This window comes from Patagioenas fasciata, chromosome Z, assembly GCF_037038585.1.
Source record: "Patagioenas fasciata isolate bPatFas1 chromosome Z, bPatFas1.hap1, whole genome shotgun sequence".
NCBI classification, from domain to species: domain Eukaryota; kingdom Metazoa; phylum Chordata; class Aves; order Columbiformes; family Columbidae; genus Patagioenas; species Patagioenas fasciata.
Genome location: NC_092560.1, coordinates 73,444,616 through 73,458,695, shown reverse-complemented (window position 1 = coordinate 73,458,695; position 14,080 = coordinate 73,444,616). Strand labels below are relative to the sequence as shown.

Below are 14,080 nucleotides of genomic sequence, written 5' to 3'. Positions count from 1 at the left end.
TGCGTGTTGTGTGGCCCCTTCCTCACATGGCTTCCCTGGGAACCAAAGAGTTTGGATCGTCCCCTCAGCCCTGGGACCATTTCTGCCTGGCTGGGTTGCGATGGCTGACACCGAGTCAGTCTGAAGAACCAGCGGCCACGTCCTGGAGTCCTCCCTCATGCAAGACTTACGTAAAGTTCAGTGACTTCTGTTTCACTGCAGACACAGGATGGGTTCCTTTATCTTGGTGAGGCCCACTCTGGTAACTCTAAAAAAGCACATCATAATGGCCCGTGCTTGAGTCTGAAACATTTTATGGAAAATCTGTTTATCAAAGCTTTTTCTTAAGCTGAGTTTTCTCAGTGATTGTTGTTTAGAAGTGTTTTGGATGAAGTGCTTTTGCAGCAACTCTGGCTCTTGTGCAGTAAAGCTATTTATGATTTGCAGGTGTGTCACGTCCCCCCATAGCTAAAGGTTGAGGAGAGGTGACTCATGTTTGTGGGTCCCTTTTGGTAGGAAATAGTATACACAATACTTGTGGTCATAGAATCACAGAACCACAGAATGTTAGGGATTGGAAGGGATCTTGAAAGATCGTCATGCCAATCCCCCTGCTGGAGCAGGAACACCCAGATGAGGTTACACAGGAAGGTGTCCAGGCGGGTTTGAATGTCTCCAGAGAAGGAGACTCCACAACCCCCCTGGGCAGCCAGTTCCAGTGTCTGTGGAACCTCTTGTGTTCCAGTTTGTACCCATTACCCCTTGTCCCACTATTGGTTGTCATCAAGAAGAGCCTGGCTCCATCCTCGTGACACTCACCCTTTATATATTTGTAAGACTCTACACTTGCCCTTGTTATATTTCACTAAATCTTTCCCTGCCCAACTCTCCAGCCTGTCCAGGTCTGTGGATGGCAGCACAGCCTTGTGGTGAGTCAGACACTCCTCACAGGTCCATAGACAAAAGGCTTTCATTTTTGGAACTTGACACAACTGGCAAATGACTTGGTGGCAGAAGGATTTATGATATTTAGGCTCAATTGGTAAACAGCATGTGTGGTTCTGTCAGTCTTACGTTACTATATTACTATATTACTGTATTACTATATTACTATATTACTATATTACTATATTACTATATTACTATATTACTATATTACTATATTACTATATTACTATATTACTATATTACTTACGAGAAGTAAAGCAAACAAATAGAAGTATAGGGAGGGAAGAAAAGAAGGAAGGAAGGAAGGAAGGAAGGAAGGAAGGAAGGAAGGAAGGAAGGAAGGAAGGAAGGAAGGAAGGAAGGGAGGAAGGAAGGGAGGAAGGGGAAGGAAGGGAGGAAGGAAGGGAGGAAGGGAAAGGAAGGAAGGGAAAGAAAGGAATGGAAAGGAAGGAAGGAAGGAAGGAAGGAAGGAAGGAAGGAAGGAAGGAAAAAGGGAAAGGAAGGAAGGAAAAAAGGAAAGGAAAGAAAGGAAAGGAAAGGAAAGGAAAGGAAAGGAAGGAAGGAAGGAAGGAAGGAAGGAAGGAAGGAAGGAAGGAAGGAAGGAAGGAAGGAAGGAAGGAAGGAAGGAAGGAAGGAAGGAAGGAAGGAAGGAAGGAAGGAAGGAAGGAAGGAAGGAAGGAAGGAAGAAGGAGAGAGACTGAGATTTCACCATCCCTGTGGCTCTGCTCAGTGTGTGATGGGTTTTGTAGGCACTTCACACCTGCTCTGCCCTCGCTGCGGGTGTGCGGCTGCATCAGGGTTTCCTGGGAGGTGGCACCACCCACATGGCCCTGGGGCTGTGGGGACCCGTGGCCGTGTCCCCCAGCAGGTTGGTACCAGCCACGGTTGGTGTGGAGACAGCGAAAGGCCCCAGGAGAAAGGGAGAAAGCAGCACTCAGAAACTGTGTCAGGGAAACGAGTTTATTTATTTTGCTTCCGCTAACGGAAGCTGGAACCCCGCTAGTGCCTCCGGCGCGGCGGCCTCTTGCGGGGCTGGGGAGAGTCCTGGGGTCCTGCGTTCCTCCTCTTTGGGGGGCGCCGGGGCCCCCCAGGCGAGCAGTCCGCGCCCCGGCCGGCAGCGGAGGGGCTGCGGCTGCAGCCTTGGGCAGAGGGACCTGCCAGCGCCACCTGCCCCGGCTCCTGCTGGGGCTGCTCCCTCTGTGCAGGCCCGGGCGCAGAGGGAAGGCAGCTGGGAGCCCTGGGCAGAGCGGCCTCCGACGTGCTGGCTTCATCCTCCACGTCGGAGCCCGCAGGGCTGGTGGGGGCCAGCCTGGGGTCAGGAGTCCCCACACGGGAGCTGCTGGGGCTGGGGCTGGTTGCGCGGCCGTAGTCCTCCTCCTCGGCCCCGTAGGAGCACAGCAGTCTCCAGGCATCCTCGCTGCACCGCTCCATGATGACCTGGACGAGGCCACGCACCAGCGGTGCTGCATTTTCCTGGAGCTGGGGCTCCATGCGCTGGACCAGGGCCTCCTCGTCCAGCCCGTGGCAGCACAGGGCGTACAGGATCATCCTCTGTGTTGCCGCCACCAGCCACCACTGCTCCTCATAGATGGCGTTCAGCTGCAGGCTCAGCCAGGGCAGCACGGGCTCCAGGAGCTGCTGGTGTTGCCGGAAAAGCCCTGCCCAGACCTGGGGCAGGAGCCCGTCCACGGCCGCCGTGTCCTCCGTCTCCACAGCCCCCTGCTCTTCCGGGAACGGCGTCCCCATCACAAAAAACAGAGGGGACCGCGCGGGGCCAGCGCGGCTGCTGCTGACGGGGCGGCTGGGAGCTGCGCTGGCCTGGTTGCCGTCCAGAGATGGCTGTGCAGGGGACATGGTGACACACAGGCACTCATCTCCCTGCACAGAAATCTTGATCTCCTCCATGTGGCCTCTGCAGAGTGGGCAAGTTGATGTCCTCTTAGCCCAGCGCAGGATGCAGCCCACGCAGAACTGGTGCTGGCAGGGCCGCACGAAGGCGACGGCCTTCCGAGGTTCCCGGCAGACGGGGCAGCTCCACGCTGTCTCGCTGGCCATGGTTGTGCTGTGCAGCGGGTTGGGGAGAGCTGAGGAGGAACAGCTGCTTCCCCTGGCTGGTCCCGGTGCTGCCAAAGGGCTTGAGCACTGCAAAAGGAGAGAGGCCGCGGTCCTTGGCTGTCCCGTGGAGGAGGGGAGGAAAAGGGAGCAAGGAATGCCCGGGTAACTGGAGCAGGACACCCTGACGGCTCCGCCAGCCCCATCGGCCACCCCACAGCCAGCCCGGGGACGTTTCCCGCACAGCTCACCTCCGCTGCTGCAAGTGTGTGCCGCGGTGCCCGGCTGCCTGAAGCAGGCAGGGCTGGGGAAACACGGGGGATGGCTCTGGGATGCGAGTGAGAGCTGCCACCAGCAGCCCCCAAAGCACGGCCCAGCACCAGGAGAAGCCTCGCTCTGACGTCCACGCCTCGCAGGCTGCTCGGCAGGAGTCCAGGCACGAGCCAGGCTGAGCCAGGCTCTGACGGCGCCCGCAGATAAGCACCGAGAACGTGAGGTCACAGTCCGTGGCTCGGCGATGTCACAGTCCATGGCTCGCTGACGTCACCCTCCACCGCTTGGTGATGTCCAAGCCGTGATGCAACCCTGCATGTACACGACAGCAGGAGAAAAAGGAGCATCTTCTTTATTGGCTTTGCTTCTACGTTTCCCTGCTGCCCAAGCTTGGTCACCTGCAACATGTGTCTGTGACTTGCTCATTTAGTTTTAAACACGGAATTTTTCTTCTCTACAGCCTCACCGGATGGGTGGTGATAGGCACAACAGCACTGTGGTTCTAGCTGTAGGGCTGCACAGCTGTTCTGCATTCTCACGAAGAAGCAGAATGGGTTGCCTTGGTGCTCTCTGGCTGGAGGGGAATGATCTACCCAGGGGTGTGTTCTCTCTGCAGGCTTTTTTGGCAACCGTTGTTCCACCTGCATGTTTACAAGGACAGGCCTCCGTCCAGAGAACATCTCTAAAGTAACAAGGCAGCGTGCAACACGCCAGCATCTAGGTCATCTGAAGAAGTTCAAAATCAAATTTACAAATGGTCCCCACGGGGCTGGCTTTGAAGCTGTGCTTGTCTTCTCCTTCTGCCTTACACTGTTCACATTGAAAAGCTGTCCCGACTGTGTGGAGACTTCAGAATTGGAAGAGTACTGTGCTCGCAAGCTTCAACCATTGACGCCTTCATCTCTGACAACATGCAAGTACTTTCCTGATCCTTCCAGCTACAGAAGGGTTTGAATCAATAAAAATGTGTATGAACTCTACAAATCCTACATTTGTGTGGACTGTTTGAAAAGCCCAAGAAGTCATATCTGAAGTCCTTGAATTTTCCTTGTGCACTATTAGTGGTATCTTCAGGTACTCCAACTTCATAATGACATAGTCCTGAATTCAGTAGCTTCATTACAGTCTTCTGTTGCTCTCATCCCATTCTAAGACACTCTTGAGGGTGGACAGATAACAGAAAGATATGCACAAAAGCAAAATTCCAGACAAAGGACCGCTGGTAGTTTTTGGTTGAGGAGAAGCGTGGTTCTCTCACCTGTTGAACAATGTGGCAATTACAGAGACATGGTGGGACAGCTCACATGGTTGGAATGTGGTCATGGATGGCTATGCCCTTCTCAGGGAACACAGGCCAGCCAGGCAAGGTGGTGGAGCTGCTCTTTATGTGAGAAGGCATACTGTCCAGGGACGGATGAGGAGTGAGTTGAGAGTCTGTGCGCGAGAATCAAGGGGCAGGCTGGCAGGGCTGTGTCACGGTCCATTCGGTGATGGACTTGTGATGGTTTGTTTACCTTGACCTCAAAGCGCAAAATTAAGGCAACCAAAATGCCAAAGGGTTATCATTCAATCAAACAGTGTTACTTTATTATTTTGCCCGTAAAGCGGCACGTGGAAGAGGAAGTAGAGAAGAAGGGAAAGAAAAAGAAAGGGGGGAAAGAGGCTTGGTTACCAGCAAGGGTCCAAAGACATCCCTATGGTCCCAGGTCCCAAACAGCATGCTGCTGGTACTGTCCTCTGTCGTAATCCGTGACCCTTTTGTGGGGAGATCTCAACGGTGTCCATTTGGGAGTCATCTCTTATGCTTCTTCACCGCCCCTTGCTCCCATTGTTTGAGGCCAACCTCCGTCTTTGTTTCGCAATCCAGGCTTAACCGCGCAGTCCCGAAAAATTTCCACTCTGCGTGCCAGGACCCATCTGTGCATGCGTGGCCTCGCATTCCGGGGTCTCTCTCTGGTCCACTGGGTGACAGCAGGACCCTTGGTGAGCTTCTGGGCATGCTCGTCTTCGTTGGCCTTTGTTGGAGGGAGCAGGTGGGGACAAGGTGTGACCGAGGCTGCAGGTGAGAATCCATCTTCTGGATGACAGCTATTGTCCCCGGGTCGAAGAGACACACGTAACAATCACTTTTAGGAGGCGGGGGATGATTTGGCTGAGGCAGCAGGCCAGGTCCACACAACAGCCATTGTTAGCAGTAGCCCCCCCGAATTGGAGAAACAGTGCAACACAATGCTTCTCCTCGGGCTTCTCTCCAAGTCGTTGTCCATGCGTTCTATCTGTCAGGGCCTCAGTTCCCTTAGTTCCTGATGACCTTGTTTCAGGCAAATACTGCTCCATCTTGAGACCGACTCTTACAGGGTGATACTGTTGTGGGTGTCTATGACACCAGATCAGGATGAGGAAGTTCATGAGGCCTTCTCCAGGCAGCTGAGAGCGGCCTCACAATTACAGGCCCTGGTTCTCCTGGGGGATTTTAACTACCCTGATGTTTGCTGGAAGGACTGCTCAGCCGGGCACCCACAGTCCAGGAGGTTCCTCCATTGCGTTGATGATACTTTCCTCATGCAAATGATGGAGGAGCCAACTAGGTGAGGAGCGCTGCTGGATCTCATGGTTGCTAACAAGGAGGGTCTGTTTGAAGCGGTAAAGGTTGAGGGCTGCCTTGGCTGCAGCAACTATGAGATGGTGGGGTTCCGGATCTCATGTGGAAGGAACAGAATACCAAGCAGGATCACAACCCTGGACTTCAATACGGGCAAACTTCGGCCTTTTCAAGCAACTGCTATGGGAAATCCCGTGGGCAAGGCTGCTTGAAGGTAAAGGGGCCCAAGATAGTTGGTTAGCATTCAGGGACTGATTCTTCCAAGCTCAGGATCAGAGCATCCCAACAGGTAGGACGTCCAAAAGGAAACCAGGAGACCTGCTTGGTTAAACATGGAAGTACTGGCCCCTTGGGAAGAATATAAGGCTGTTGTCAGAGGATGTAATGAGGCAACTAAGAAAGCTAAGGCCTCCTTAGAATTAAACCTGGTGAGAGGGCTCAAGGACAACGGAAAGAGCTTGTTCAAATACATGGCGGGTAAAAGTACCACTAGAGTCAATGCAGGCCCACTGATGATAGATCTTGATCTCACACCCATTTTAGGGTATCAGTAGGGAAACTAAGGGCCTACTCAGTCCCTTCTGAGATAGGGTCCCACGAGCGTGGACTGACGCATGTGTAAGACCGGACTAAGGGGTCTCGCATTAACCTATTTTTTTCTTTCCGTAGGTTAGATGTCCTGGTGTGTTTCTGCCTGAGAAACACAACATTTTTCTCAGTGCTCACATCTTGGATCAACACAAAGAGACAGAGTTCCTACCTCTTGTTTTCCCTCTCTTCTTTCATGAGAAAATGTGCATTGAAAAGGTGATTTTCACTTGTTAGATGCCTTGGGCTAGAAAGTCTGATGTCTCAAGTCTTGTACAAGCTGTAATTAATGCAAAAACTTATTTTTCTTTGTAACTGATATGTTATTCTTATCTCACATCCATTTCAACATAATAAGATGAAGTGTTAGGCCCATTCCTGGAATGGAATAGATTTTAACATTTCTTTAGGATTTTATGGTCTGGAGCTTTGACAGCAGTTGTTATGAGAGGTCATCTCTCACATGGGCAGCTCTTACCTAATTTCAGTAATGGCAACAGTGTACATGAGGATAATTGAATTTATTCCATTTCAGATATGATTGTTCTGGAAGGAATGTGATACCTCAGTTCTAACGTGGCTGTCATGTGTTCAAGGTTTTTGTCATTACAGCGGATGTGATGTAGATGAAGCTCCAAATAAATGATAGACAAATGGGTCTACTGCCATTTTACGTGGCACACTAACACCTAGAACCAGTGAGGACAGGAGTCTTCGGCGTGGTTTTCCTGTACTCTGTGCTCTTTGGTTCTGGTTCTGGTGATTGCTATTTTGTGTTTAAAACTGTTTTTTAAAAAAATGGAGTTAAGTCAGAATGACTATGTCCATTGACAAGCAAAACCATGTGTCGAGGGTTAAGACTGCGGGGTGCCAATCAAACCCTGGCAGATGTCCATCCGTACTTATCAATAAGTTTGCTTTCCATTACTAGGTTTACCAAAACATGTGTCTGGTTCTCCAGGAAAATGCAGCTAATATGAAGGCTTTAGCTGACAGGCAAAACTCACTAAAAGAGAAACTTGTTTTTTAACAAAACCAGGACACCATGCTGATGCCATTTCAAAACAGGAATAGACAAAGTCTAGAGAAACAGTATCATCCTTATCTGTTTCTTTCAGATTTTTCTCCCATCTTTTTTAAACCACACTCTCCACCTGTCTGTTTCTCTAAAATTCTTTGCATCTGGCTCACAAAAGACCTTTCCTTGAGGACTTGATTACTTTCCCTTTCCCTCAGGGTTATTGGGGACACAAGTGAAAAGCTCCATAGTTAATACATCTGCAAGCTACAAAGTATAATTTTCATTAAGGCACTTACCCTGTCTCAAGGTGAACACAGCTCTGAACACATGACTCTTCGCTCTCTGCAATAAAAACCCACTTCTGTAGAAGAGTAGTTTCTCTTACATTTACCTAGTTATAAGAAGAGCATCAAAGTAATTATCGTGAAGTAGATATTGTTAGTATCACAGTATGTTTGGGATTGGAAGGGACCTCAAAACATCATCCAGTCCAATCCCCCTGCCGGAGCAGGAACACATAGATGAGGTCACGCAGGAACATGTCCAGGTGGGTTTTGAGTGTCTCCAGGGAAGGAGACTCCACAACCCCCCTGGGCAGCCTGTTCCAGTGTCTGTCACCCTCACTGAGAAGAAGTTTCTACTCAAATTTAAGTGGAACCTCTTGTGTTCCAGCTTGATCCCATTACCCCTTGTCCTATCATTGTTTGGCACCGAGAAGAGCCCGGCTCCATCCTCATGGCACTCACCTTTTATATATTTATAGACATTAATAAGGTCCCCCCTTAGCCTCCTCTTCTCCAAACTAAAGAGACCCAGCTCCCTCAGCCTTTCTTCATAACGGAGATGCTCCACTCCCTTAATCATCTTTGTTGCCCTGCGCTGGACTCTCTCCAGCAGTTCCCTGTCCTTCTTGAACTGAGGGGCCCAGAACTGGACACAATACTCCAGATGGGGTCTCACCAGGGCGGAGTAGAGGGGAAGGAGAACCTCTCTCGATCTCCTAACCACCCCCCTTGTAAAACACCCCAGGATGCCATTGGCCTTCCTGGCCACAAGGGCACTGTGCTGGCTCATGGTCATCCTGCTGTCCACAAGGACCAACAGGTCTCTTTCCCCTACACTGATTTCTAATTGGTCATTCCCCAGCCTATACTGGAACCTGGCGTTGTTCCTGCCCAGATGCAGGACTCTACACTTTCCCTTCTTAAATTTCATCAGGTTATTCCCCACCCAACTCTCCAGCCTGTCCAGGTCCCACTGGATAGCAGCACAGCCTTCTGGCGTGTCAGCCACTCCTCCCAGCTTAGTGTCATCAGCAAACTTGCTGACAGCACACTCAATTCCCTCGTCTCAATCATTAATGAATATATTGAATAATACAGGCCCCAGTACTGACCCCTGAGGCACTCCACTGGATACTGGCCTCCAACTGGACTCCGCACCATTGACTACCACTCTCTGGCTTCTCTCTTTAAGCCAGTTTGCAATCCACCTCACTACTCTATTGTCCAGACCACAGCTCCTCAACCTAGCAACTAGGATGTTATGGGAGACTCTGTCAAACGCTTTGCTGAAGTCAAGGTAGACCACATCCACCGCTCTGCCATCATCCATCCACCTTGTTACATTCTCATAAAAGGCTATGAGGTTGGTCAAGCAGGACTAACCATAGACAGGTTAACCATTTATTTTACCTGACAGTTATGCGATTTTGTGCCTATGACCTTCATTAGTAGCTGTTATCTAGCACAAAGCAATACATTTTCTTAGAAAAAACATGATTTTGCACAGCCTTCTCAAAAAAAGACTATTGCTAAAATGTTGTCTGAAAACCCTAATGTTGTTTGAAGAAAGATATTGGCACATTCAAGAGAAATGAAAAAAACAGCAAATACTGATAAAATAAGTGGGATGCAACTAAGGGCAGCTTCTTTAGATAGGCAGAATGTCCGGCATGAATGGCCAAATAAAATCAGTAGTAAAGTTCCCATATATGTCAAAGGGGTCAGAATTTCACTCCGGGGCATAAGAAGAGTGTCTTTGAATAAGACATAATTCATTGTAAGTAAAACAGATAGGAGCTAAATACAGGGAAATGCATTTGAATTTTTTCCTTTAAAAGACATTTGATATATGTATCAAATTGATATACGCATCTTAATACGTTTTATTTTCATAAGATATTCAGACAATCTTTACATAATACATAGAAATATACAGGAAAACTTCCTCACACCTTTTCATTTGTCTGTAATCCCTGTGGAAGATTACCTATGCATCAAGGTGCTTGCAGTTAGGGCTTTTAATTTTTTCTTTTGGGGTGTGTCCTATAGGATGGGCCAAGATTTCAAGCGTTTTCCAAACGTAAATACATTAATTGCACTTGTGGTCCTGCTATTTTACAGTTCACACAGCCAAACTTATGGTACTGTAAACATGACGATTTTTGCTACAAATACAGACTGTTCTGAAGTTGATGCAGACATGGATCAATCTGTTGTTACCCCTGCATAAAAGCCTAAACAAGGCAAAAAAAAGGCAAAAAAAAAAAAATCTGATCTGTGTTAGTCCAGAGACGGCTCGTGTTCTCGTATGATTCCTTTCATGCAAGGTTTGAGGGTGTCACGCTCTCGTATATTAATATCTAGGTGCAGTATATAATGCCTGCTTGTCCCCTGGGCAGAGCAGATTTTCGCTGTGCGTGTTAGGACAGAGAAGACTCCTCAGTGGTAACCTTAAGAGGCATGAGACTGTTTTCAAAAGTGCTAAAGAGTAATAGTCTCTTCAGCATATTCTGGCCCTTTAGAATCCCTGTTCTTTATTCTGTATAGTACCTACATGCCTTTCACGACTCTGCAGAAATATGCAGCTTAGAGATTTTGCTTGCTTTTTAGGCAGTGGTAGATGTTTTCCTCTTTCAACTGCCTGAATTAAAAAAAATATTCAGAAAAACTAAGTATATGCCTCATGAGAGGAAGCGGTGCCTGCCTAGGTCCTTACCACACCAGAAGCCAGACCTCATATGGCAAAAGTAACTATCTGCTTTCTTTTTGTAGAGCCAAAAACAGAAAGAGTTTTTTTCCTGGTGATTGTAAAGCTGAGATCCATTAGAAAGACAGTGCTTGCAAGCAGTGCGACTAGAAAAGATGAAGCTTAGAATAAGATCAAAGTGCAACTATCATTATTAACTTTTTTGGGAAATTTTCTTCCTTGTGCCGTGTTTTTTCTAGAAATCACCTAATTGCAGGGTTTGTTTTTAGTCTGATTAGAAGTGTGCACGTGTCCTTCCCCTGCAAAGACGGAACCTAACCAAGTAAAGGCAGTAGCAGCTTTTGTAGCGTAGTATCCATTGTGGGCGGCTGGTAGGAGCTTATGAAAATATCTCTTATCTCTGGATGTGCTACCTGTACACAGCAGTGCTCACTGATTCTTCATCTACTCAGAACACAGTTAACGAAGTTCTGAAGGAAGAGAAGAACTAGAGACCAGTGTGGTGTGGAGCGTGAGAAGATTTTGTTACAGTAACACAGAACAGTTTGTGTCCCCTATCCAAGTATGTAGAGTCCCAAGCACTTTGTCATGGTAACCTGAAATGGTTTGCTTCTTCGCATCTGAATACATAGAGTCCCAAGAACATTTTGTGTCGTTGTGATGGTAACCCAGGATAGTTCACTTTCCTCCTCATCTGCACCCATCTTTGCACAGGCACCAATGTGATGGCCAGCTTCAGAACTCAGAATTCGGACAACAGCACCCGCGTTACAGCAAGGTTGCTAGTGAGCAAAACAGAACATTGCATTATATATGTGCTATGTTAATCAGAAAAAGTTTTGTTATACACCCCTCTGGTCCTTTCCGTTGAGCTTCACCCCCAAGCAGGGTCCCACTGCGTCAGCTCCCTGTTTGATGAACATTGGTGTACCGGGGCTCACGCTGTGGTAACAACGCACTTTCATTAAAGCCAAAGCTTTCACTTGCTGTATGTTGTGCCTCATCCCTGAGGGATTTGCACCTGCTTTTTGCTTGTAACACGTGGATACTTATGCTCTGAGTTAGCAGGACACTGATCTCATACTGTGTGGCGGGATGGCCAAATGACCTGATGTTTGTTTACTACATGCTGGCTCTCTGGAGGGAATATGTTTCAAAAGTAATGGTGCCTGTCTTTCAACACCTTTTTATGATGACACGTTTGCTGAACAAGCACTGAAATCTTATAATCGCATATCAACCTTTTTTATTCTATTCATGCAGGCAGCTGTTTAGAATAATTGTTTGCCCAGTGAGATGACTCCTGGTCATACTGAAAGTGCTGAGAAATCAACTGGACCAATATTTAGCATGCTGTGTATAAACACGTGTATTATGTATACATCCTCTGTCATAGCTTTGGACATTGTCTGCACTGTGACTAGGTAGTCTGCCTTCAAGCCTTGCAGTCATCTTCACCCCCAAAATATTTCAGGGCACTTGTCACAGTTGGAAAGTTAATGACACATCAAACTCCAGTGCTGCTCTACTAAGCCAAATCTTTCAAAACTAATAAAAATGTAAACAATTTTCCTCCCTTTTGGCACTTCATTTCATGTTCAGAAGACAAAGTAATCAGGTGCCACATAGTCAGAGCACTGGAAATAAAGTGGGTGAGCCATGTGCTGGAGAAGCAGTTGCTCTCTCAGTCAGTCAGGGGAAAAAAAAAAAAAATCTGATGTTGCTGTGTTATTTCTTCTGTACAAATACAGAATCAAATGGTTTGGGTTTGCTCTTTTTCTGTGTAGTTTGCTGTGACCTTCAAGAATTCAAGCTGAAAGGTTCCCTGACACAGAGGAGGACAATATACTAAAAAGGGACATCTGTCTTAAACATTTCCAGTGTCAGGTAGTTCTAAATCATGCGGAATGTGTGCCATACCTGTACCACTAGTGACCAACCACTGCCTATTACTGACAGCATCTTTATGCATGGGAGATGCAGCATTCTGCAAGGACATTCATAATTTATAGAGTTTTCATTGCACACCTATTAATAAAAAATCCATGTAACAACCCTGACAACTATTTATTTGTGAATGGTTTTTTTTTGTTCTTTCAGTAGGGGATGACTTTGCATTTTATGGAGAGAATGCACAAGACTTTCTGTTCCCAGAGCAGAAGCTGACTTCTGCATATCCTGGTGTGAGCGGAGAATTACTGATGAAAACTACTCATTTCCCAGTGAGTTGCCTAAAACTGGTACTTATCACATGTGTTTGACAAGGAAGGAATTCACATACTTAGGAGCGACGTAGTGAGGACTGGAGTTTGACTGTCCTTTTGGTCCTCTTGAGCAGAGGGACATGCTCATGTGCTCTTTTGAATACGGAAGTGCCTCAGAGAATGCATTGGGTAGGTGCTTTCCTAACAAATCTGTTAGACAGTAAGAATAAACTCTCTGCATAGGCAGGTTAGAAGCCTTAATAACAAAAATTTATGTTCAGCTACGTGTTTCCACGCACAGAGTGTGTGAAAACGCCAGGCACTTGGACAATTTTTCAAGTTTCTTTGTACCAATTGCCTTTGAGGATGTCAGCTTTCTGTCCATTTTCTTTCTCTCAGGTCTTGTTTTTTCACTCTGCCTTTTCTCACTCATCTCTTGGGGGTCTCTCATTTTCATATATTTGTAAATCTTTCCAGTGCCAGTTCTTGCCAGGGATTGTTGTTTCCTTAAGCAGCAGTAGCAGCCTAAAATGATTACGTTTTCATCTGTTTCACTGCATTATGGATTGGATTATGCAGCAGAAGCAATAAAACTGGCTTTGATTTTATTGATGAGTCCATAGCAGCTTAGAATAGCTTTGAACAAAGAGCAGCATCCTCCCTGCAGACTCAATTTTGCATTGATTCATTCAGAAAGCTCTTGTAATTACTCTGCAACCTAGGAATGCCATTATTTCACATGATAATCTGCGGGCTTGTGCATAAATTGCAGGTATAGAAAATACTAGATTTCAGAAAAAGTATCTAAGTGTTAGAAAGCTCTCCTCAATACAATAATACTTTCTATACATTTAGAACAGCAATTTAGAAATATATGGTCTGGTTAACGAAATGCTGGATTGTATGATAGGTAGACAGTGATGAGACTACAGTAGGAAATCCAAAGGCAGTCAAGAGGGACTTCAGGGCCTTAGGATGACAGGTTGAGGGATGAGGAGCACAAGTAGTGTTTTCCTGCAGTTGCAGGGTACAATGAGAAAGATACTGAAGACTCACCAGATCAATACCTGGCTGCAGGATCAGTGTCATAGAATCATAGAATGTCCTGAATGTCACGAGCAGAATTTCAGGTTCTTTGGTCATAGGTTGGTGTACATGACACCTGGCCTGCTGGCAACAGATGGAACGCACCCGTCTCAAAGAGGGTAAAGGATCCTTGGACAGGAGTTAGCAGAGCTCATAAGAAGGGCTTTAAACTAGATTTGAAGGGGGAAGGGGAGAAAACCAGGTGTGACAGAGGCAAAGCCAAGCGTGGCATGTGAGCATTTGGGGGACAGGGTGCTACCGAGCGCGTTCAGTCAGCTGTCTCAGTAGAGGCAGGGGATGGAGAGTCATGTGGTAGCAAAGACACAAGGGTTATAG

General features: G+C 47.3%; 1 protein-coding gene across 1 annotated transcript; it reads right to left on the bottom strand.

Moving 5' to 3' along the window:
• Nucleotides 1-1,891: 1,891 nt before the first annotated feature.
• Nucleotides 1,892-6,177, bottom strand: LOC139826475 (uncharacterized). The gene is made up of 2 exons (XM_071802382.1): nt 3,231-6,177; nt 1,892-3,069 (listed from the first exon to the last, which is right to left on the bottom strand). Exon 2 carries the CDS (start codon nt 2,980-2,982, stop codon nt 1,927-1,929), a length of 1,056 nt encoding a protein of 351 aa, XP_071658483.1. The 5' UTR covers nt 2,983-3,069; nt 3,231-6,177; the 3' UTR covers nt 1,892-1,926.
• Nucleotides 6,178-14,080: the final 7,903 nt, after the last annotated feature.